The sequence below is a fragment of the Centruroides sculpturatus genome, unplaced genomic scaffold, assembly GCF_000671375.1.
Source record: "Centruroides sculpturatus isolate CEXI.00-Female unplaced genomic scaffold, Cexi_2.0 scaffold132, whole genome shotgun sequence".
Taxonomy (NCBI): Eukaryota; Metazoa; Arthropoda; class Arachnida; order Scorpiones; family Buthidae; genus Centruroides; species Centruroides sculpturatus.
In genome coordinates this window covers 77,203-86,127 of record NW_019384471.1, presented here as the reverse complement: position 1 = coordinate 86,127, position 8,925 = coordinate 77,203, and the positions used below count along the sequence as shown (strand labels likewise).

Here is an 8,925-nt window from a genome sequence, read left to right as displayed (position 1 = left end):
AAAAAGTTGTGTGAGATCCGAAAGGCCCTGGGTCTAATTTGTGAATTTTTATTAATATGTTTAAATCATCGACAAAATATTATTTCATTTTGTGTGAAAAAACTAGTGTTTTAGACGTGGGAAAAATTTATGACAAATGTTATTTCCTTTCATCGAGGAGAACATCCGCTGTTTTTCCCGTATCTAGTTAAAAATCTCGCTCAGATGGGAAATGGTTACCCCTCATTCATCCCCCTCTCATCCGTTCTCACGAAAGAGTTACTGAACGATGATTGGACGAAATTTTGGAATAAAAGGAGAAATTAGTCAGAATTCGAGGAGTTCTCCGACCGATTTGAAAGTGTCCAGACTCCACATACGTTCCGGGGAGTTCAGCGAGAGTTCTTCGACAGATCCGAAGCATACAAACTCCACATACGTTTTCCTCCTGATGGCCAACGCCCAAAACGGAGTCCGATAGACGAAGTCCCGAGTCTACACTTAGAAGAAGTGATATTTTTATATTTTGTGCACAAGTTAATCTCCCATACGAAAGAAAGATGACCCCTATCTACAAGGTGTCCTAGACCTACAGAATCGAAGACGACAACTAACAGGTCGTATGTTCATAATCAATCTTGTGAGCTCTCTCTCGATCGCGCATTAGCATAAGTTAAGTCGTAACTTTTAACTTGTCGTATAATCGTTGTATTTGGTTATTTGTATTCGTTTGTTTGAGACTTATTAAATTATACTTATGTTTTATTTTATAAGAATGTCTCCTCAATTTATTCCGAAACAGATCGCATACGCGTGTTAATCCGCGTAGAAAATAATTGATTAACTGGTGTCAAGGAATCCTGACGTTAGATATAGTCTTCGCCGCCTATATCCAATCAACATTTTAATAGCTCTCCTATAGGAACTTTTAGGATCGGATCTTACGATTCGAAACCTGGAGAACTAGTTTTACCAGCTGGGTGCCGATTAAGCGTTACTTGAGTACTACTTACTCCGTAACCCCGGCTGATCCCACAATATAGAGTTATTGCATATAAGTGTGCGCACTGAGTAAGTGAAAAAATGAAATATTTGTGAAAGGAGAAGAAGAAAGTAGAGGTAGTGACGCTAAAGTATGAAAAGTAACGATTGAAAAAAATTTCATTTTTACACTTCTCAAAAGTTAAATCGCTATATAATACGAAGGAATACGCATAGTCACATGAAAATTGCAGGACCACTGCAAGTGACAGAATGTAGCAAATGAAGTTTATGTACTAATCGGATCTCGTACCCAGTTTTGTGCTGTAATGATCAGCAGACGGCTCAGGCTATTAACCTTTTCCTTACTTTTTACTACGTTCTCTTGTTTACGTTTATTTTGTAAAATGACTAAGGCGAATATAGGTCAGTCAAGTGATATTATTTTAAAAGTCACCAAAAATCATATTATCATTATATTGATATGAAAAAATCACATACATTTATTAATATCTTTAATTTTAAATACGATATTTTTCAATACATTTTATTGGAAAATTTAAAAAATAAAAAATATTACAACTGACATCTAAATGTGAATTTTGTAACATTTTGTCAAAATTAACATTTTTTAGTTACTTTGTTTATTTCTGGCACTAAGCCAGGTTAACAACGAATATTGTTTCGTATGATTCTACATAACATTTATGCATATACTATTTTTGTTTCAAAATTATTACCCACTATATCAAATATTTGGAATCAAAACTTATATTCTACTCTCAAATAATTTAATCAACTAATATACTTTATTTACTTGATATCAAAAAAATATGAATTTTAGTAATAAACATATAATTACTAGTAGTAATACGTGTAATATTTTCTGATATTTTAGATAAAAATAAAAGTTATATGAAATGTCAGAACTGAAGCTCACAACTTCAATATATATAACTTGTTGATTTATTATAGAATTAATGAACTGAGTAAAGTAATATTATTGCATGAATATGCTAAAAAATAAAACAAAACATTATCAGGAAAAAATAAAGTGAAAAAAAGCATTAACTAACATTTTTTAAGTAAAGGAAACACTACAAATATGTAAAACAGATGATAGACAAGAGGTTGCTTGTCATATGCTTACATCTGTTGATAAATTTGTATAAAAATTGTTTATTAACAGGGTTTGATTTTTACGACTTTATATCCTGGTCAGTATTTTGACGATGGGGGTACTACATAGAAAATGGTACCTTGGTAAACTTAATTTTAGCTCAATTTATTTAGTTAACACAAAGTGTTTCGATTCATTTATATGTTTTGTAATGTTAAGTACATAAATACAGTCATGTCAGTAGGTTCTGCTGGAAAAAATGGTTAGACTAAACAATGCAGACACGCTATAACAAATTATATTTTGAAAGTTAGTTTTAACATAAAATTATGAAATTATAGCGATTAGATCTCTACTTTCAAAAACATTCCGATGCAAAAACGAGTTATCTCAAATCAACCAGTCAAGGTCAGCATGTTACAACCAGATATGTTGGGATCAACACGAAACACGTAAATCGGTTTTATCAAAGATTCGTTTGTGAAAATTTAGAGACTTTCACATTTCCAACTTTTCAACAAGCAACGCATACGCAAATCTTTCACTACTGCCTGTTTGTAGAGTGTTTCCATTTTGTATTTATTTTGACTTGGTTCTCGGTCCCGTAAGTACGTACTAGTATGGTTTTTTTATGCACGCATGATTTGGGCATAATACTCTGTGTTAAATTGCAATTTCTGACATGTACTCCATCATATCTCTATGTTGGAAAGCCAACTAGCAGTACGATTTTATAAACAACACAGTCTTGTCAAAAAGAAATTTGAAAAAAATTTATATTTGCTTATTTATAAACTTTATTACAGTTGACCCCCCTATAACACTATTGATAATTCCGTTTTATATGAATTCTATGTTTTATGAGTCACTTAGATTTTACAAATATGTGAGCCGTTTACAGTACGGCACACGTATTTGTAAAATCTAAGTAATACAACATGGAATTCATATAAAATAGAATTATAAACAGTGTTGTAGGGGGGTCGACTGTATATATTATAATTTTCATTGAAACATAAAATAATACGAAAATATTTTTTATGTATAAAACTTTTATTTTTAGGCAATTAAGTTAAGTTCATCTTCTCTAGAAACATCTAATATAGGACAAATGGTGAATCTGCTAGCATCTGATGTCAGCAAATTTCAAAATGTAAGTTGAAAATATTTTTCTGAAAAACATTATATTTACTGTATTAATAGAGAGGTTGAGGCTCACGAATTTAGCCCAAAACGTGTACGGGTAACGGGTGAGCGCCGCCATCTGGCAGTTCTGGACTGTCGATAATGGCGTTTGCTACGTGTAGCTTGGTGAGTACACGATCGGCTTAAACGTCTTCATTTTTTCGTGTTTGGGGTTAAAATTATGATTTATTTTGCTTCCGCCATTTTTTCAACTTATTTCCCGTGAGTCAATGCACGATGTTCACTGAGTCACGTGATGTTATGAACGTGTGCCTCAACGATTTTTACTTGGACTTGAAACGTGTAACGTGTACTTCTGCTACCCGTACACGTTTAACGTTTGAACTTGTGCCTCAACCTCNTAGAGAGGTTGAGGCGCACGTATTTAGCCCAAAACGTGTACGGGTAACGGGTGAGCGCCGCCATCTGGCAGTTCTGGACTGTCGATAATGGCGTTTGCTACGTGTAGCTTGGTGAGTACACGATCGGCTTAAACGTCTTCATTTTTTCGTGTTTGGGGTTAAAATTATGATTTATTTTGCTTCCGCCATTTTTTCAACTTATTTCCCGTGAGTCAATGCACGATGTTCACTGAGTCACGTGATGTTATGAACGTGTGCCTCAACGATTTTTACTTGGACTTGAAACGTGTAACGTGTACTTCTGCTACCCGTACACGTTTTACGTTTGAACTTGTGCCTCAACCTCTCTAATACTTTTATGTAGCGTAAATCATATCTTTCAACGATACATGTATCTTTTACATATATTAAAAAACGTATCTTCTATAAGTGGTTTATTAATTATAAAGGAACATATGCAGTTCAAAATCGTTAATATTTTATTTATTGTTAATATCCTAAATTAAATTTCTTCTTGTTGCAAAATCGATGTAAGCATGGTTATGAAGTCAGTCTGTTACATAGTACATAGAAATGTAGTAGAAGTTCGTTAATTGGCATTTAAAGTATTAATGTTGCATCAACTTATTGAAATTTTCGGATTACCATGTTTTTGTATTTTTCGCGAAGTTCGACAACTTATACATAATCTGAACTTTGTGTACATTCTTTACTCAGAGAAATGTCTAGTTTAACCTTTAACAACTAGTGTTGTCAAAAGTAAACTGTATAATTTTGTTTCTTATTTTTTTTTTGAAATTATCGAGCTATTTCAAAAAGCGAATACCTTCTAAATTAACAAAACACACATTGCTCGAAAAATTCTTTTAAAAACCTTAAAATATGCGGCTAATTTTTAAATCTTGAGTTGAGAAAGTAAAGTGCGATAATCCTAACAAGTTTCTAAATGCAATAACTTTTGAATTTTTGATGAATTGTCACTAGTGAAATCTACTAGTTTCCTATAAAATATTTTAATCTAACGTGTGACTGTAATCTACTTTCGAATATCTTCACTATCAACTGGGGATTTATACAACTTTCTACTAAGTACAGGTAGGCCTCCTACAACGTGGAACCTGTACAACGCGTTTTCGCTCCAACGCAGTTGGAAAATTGCGGAAATTTTCTTACAACACAGTACTCTTCCAACGCGATTAAAAGTACTTAGAAACGAATTATCTTCACATAACAGAAAAATCGCAACGGATCACCTGGTACGAGCTGCAGTTCGCCATACAGAGCTAAAAGTCTTTGAAAGCAGCTGTTTGTGGACGTTGGCATGTTATTTTCTTGAAAGTTTCAGGGGAAGACCGGTTTCTAGACAGATGTGCATCAGTTACCGTAAACACTCAAATATATCATTAAATTTTTGATCATTTATACTTTTTCAATAAGTGAGGACTGCGAAAATGGTCTAAAATACAGTATAAACTATTATTGGGTGTATATTTTTCTCGACTTTTACTGTACACAAAACTGATTGAAAAAATTTTAGTCATAACAATGCCGAATGAAAAGAAAGGACTGTCATTAAAAAGGAAATTTATAACTCTTCAAAGATAGAAAGTTTGGATCGAATTAAAAATCAAGAGCGGAAAGCTGATATCGGTAGGCATTTTAATTTAAGAGTGAACGATTCGGTCGGGAGGATCATCTATTCTTGCGAAAAATGTTGCTCGTTTCAGAGCACCTATAATGAAAAAAATGGAACAAGCGCTAATATTATGGGTAAAAGATATGAACAGGAAACGGGTGCCTTTAAATAAAATTGCACTTAAACACAAAGCCTTAAAAATATTTGATTATTTAAAACAAATGGGACAGTTGTCAGCGGATGAAACCAGTGTTAAATTCGTGGCTAGCAATGGCTGGTTTGAAAAATTTAAAAGACGCTATTCAAAAGCCAAATTTTTTTTCCCAGAACCGAATCCCAGTTTTTGAAATAAGTTGGTGTCTCCTATAACGCGATTTACCACAACGCGGTATTTTCAAGGAACGTATCTACCGCGTTGTAGGAGGCCTACCTGTATAAAAGTGTTAATATATCTTGGTATAACATAAGAGTGATAGTTGTATTTAAAGTTAATTAATTAATTAGTTTATATATTGCCTAAGTGTGCGTTATTTTTTCGAAAAAAGCAAAAACATTTAAGAACATTTTTGCGAGACGTAGATGATATATCTCATTATATCGATTCTGATGTTTGAGGGAAGATCATAGTGAGTACAAAGACAGAGATGACACAATATGATGAAATGAAGAGGCTGTTGATGAAAAAACGCTACTAGTAAAGTACGCACTGTTGATCAAGACAATGCTGATAAAGACATCGTTGAAGATGCCTGCTTAACTAAGGCTGCCTACATTATTAGAGATGATAGAAGTACTAAATGAAGCAGAAAAATACTAGCGAAAACAGTTCGGACATTTGGCTAAATTAATGAATTGAAATTCCTAATATTTGTAAAAGAACTTTGCTACTAATTTATTTTATGGATCATGTTCAGAAAAGAAAAAATAAACTGAGAATTTCAAGAGATCTTTGGTGTAAGATTGCCAGCCCGGTGGAGATAGGGGATGTGAAAACCCACTCCTCGACACCTGTATACAATTGTCATATTTTAGGATGAACCTAAGGGAAGGTTGCATGTGGGAGTGGCAGAGGAGGCAATTGATGACAAGTGCTTACAAAAGAAAAGGCCGTTTATTTGGTAACATTTATGCTTACCTTAATAACTGGAGTTCAGTTCCACTTCTTTTTGTGCTTTGAGATGGCGACGATTTTCCTCTCCTGTCGAAGCCCCAGGCGGACAAGATGGGATCGCAGGATGTAGAGGATGATCGGAGAGTCGCAGAGACGTCTTGTGCGACGACACAATTCAATATACAAAACCCACTGTGAGCTTAATCCAGAGGAGACTGCCCTTCGATTTGATATTCCGATTTTTATAATTTTTCTCTCGCTATTCGCATTTCGGATTGGTTCCTCTTCCCATTCGTCGTTTCCCCAATTGGTCTCTCCTTTGTTTCCAGGTGCAAGACGAAAACCTCTTCGGATAGCGGAAAAGGTCCGATTCGAGGTGTCTATTTGATATCTCTTTGTGGACTCTGTCCGGTGATTGTTTATGAAACAATAATTCAGGCCGTTGTTTATACCCTTTTTTTTTGTCGTCTAAGAATTTTAACAATCATTTTCATCTATCAAAAATTTCCCTTTTTTGTTCGAAAAGGTTTATCATGGCCAACATTTTATAGACTCGCGAGTCAATGACCTACCTGTTTATGAGCACTGGTGCTAGAGTTTGTCTTTCACTAAGATCTTGACAGATAGTTTGACACATACTCGAACAGTTCCGAGTCTTGTTGTTTACATCTGGCATCAAGTATGAAATCTGAGGTTTACTCGAGTTCGAACTTTGTCTGGGAACCCACATTGCCAATAGATAAAACCAGATAGATTTTAGGAAATGTAACACTCTGTAAGTGAATTATATTTTAATGCGTTAAACTCTGCCATTTAGGCCCTTCTACTTTGGGACACTTTTCTTTAAACTTTCATAATTTAGTTTCAAATTGATCTTTAGTTATGACTATTGAATATTTCAATTAATAATTGATAACATCACTATATATGATGAAACACTTGACCCTATACTATTTTATATATGAGAAAATGTCAAATAATTTCTTGCAGATTTTGTCCCGAGGTACAATTAGGGTTGCCACTGCAAGTTGAAATGAATATGTACAAAATTATATGCAAACCGTCGCATATATTTCTTCCCCCATGTACCGAATTACTAGTGTGGTAGTCGTTGGCATAGGTACAGTGCTGCTTTTTTTTGCTTGTACGATTCATTCGTAATCATATACACCTCCAATATCCAATAGTGCTAGGTCACTTGCGTTACCCCTATCCAAGTTTCCCTAGTCGCTAACTGTAACTGATTTAGAACTGGCATGCACTGCACATTATTCTTCGCATTGCAAAATGACATTGCGCATGCGTCAGGAACTTCTGTTCGAACAAACCTCACCTGCCCTCCGGGTCAGCGAGTTTGAAAAGGTGGCAATTCTAGGTACAATCCATGATTGTACCTCGGGACACGAACAATCCTAACGTTTTTGTAAATCTTCACTTTCGCCAGATGAAAGAATAGATATTTTATCCAAGTCCTTTCCTTTATAACAATAATTAGCTCTATCAGTTAACAAAAATGTTTGCTATGCTGGAAATGCAGGTAAGTATAATGCTTAAATGTCCTGTAGAAGGCATTTAAATGATTGAAAGCCAAAGATAATTTCATTTTTTTATTAAGAAAATTAATAGTCATTACAAATATAGGTCACAAACATTACTACAGTACAGTACTTAGTAATTTCTTTAGAATTAATACCACAATTCTGACAGTAATTTTCAAAAAAGGTGCAATTTTCGTGCACCCATAATCGACAGGTGACGCATTGAATCCAGTCTTCTGTGCTCGAAGTAGTAAAATAATTTTCATCGCACCCCACACAATTATTTTCCTCCTGAACTTAATCCCACGAGTCGTCACTCTCTAAGATCGCAAAAGTTTCATCTTCAGAGTAACTGACTTCTTTTTTCATCTTAAAAACTCACTTTTTAACAGATTTAGCATTTTTATTAATTTCATTATTTTTTTGCGGCCAACAGAAACATAATAACAAAAGTAAACATAAGAATATTTAATAAATAGTTGAGAAAAGCAATGCCTTGTACCTTGGTACTGTCCCAAGGTACAAAAATTCACTGTCGCAAGGTACAATTTTCTCTTGTTTATAACAAAGTATGGTTATAATTTTTCAATTACAGAAATGCAATGTTATTTATTAAAATAAGTGGTTACGAATGTAGTTATTAACTAACTACACCTTAATTAAATTACTCACTTCAAAATATTTCGATTAAAACCAAGATCCCAACGGATTGCAAAAAAACAAACACCTATAAAAATCACACGACGTGTTACAGCGGTAAAACGATTTAAAATGGCCGACTTTACGTCATGCATTCTGAATGTTGTAATGAAACAGCTACTAGATATTGGTACTTACTACTTCTGAATATATTATTTTTCAGATGACGAGCTTGTCCCGAAGTACACTGTGTTCCAAGGTTCAAGGACACTATGTTAATAAAATGAATTTTTGTTTTTCTTTATATTTTTATTACAAACATTTAAGTAAAACATGAACATATTTTTTCAATATCTTTATGTGCAAAAAATTAT

At 33.8% G+C, this 8,925-nt stretch overlaps 1 protein-coding gene across 1 annotated transcript in view; it reads left to right on the top strand.

Moving 5' to 3' along the window:
- LOC111621185 (multidrug resistance-associated protein 4-like) overlaps positions 1-8,925 on the top strand; it is a gene marked incomplete at its 3' end in the record, with an annotated part of 89,519 nt that overhangs the window by 6,761 nt on the left and 73,833 nt on the right. The window contains exon 5 of the mRNA XM_023363266.1: positions 3,144-3,233. Coding sequence (XP_023219034.1) covers positions 3,144-3,233 — 90 coding nt within the window. The remainder of the gene's footprint in view (positions 1-3,143; positions 3,234-8,925) is intronic.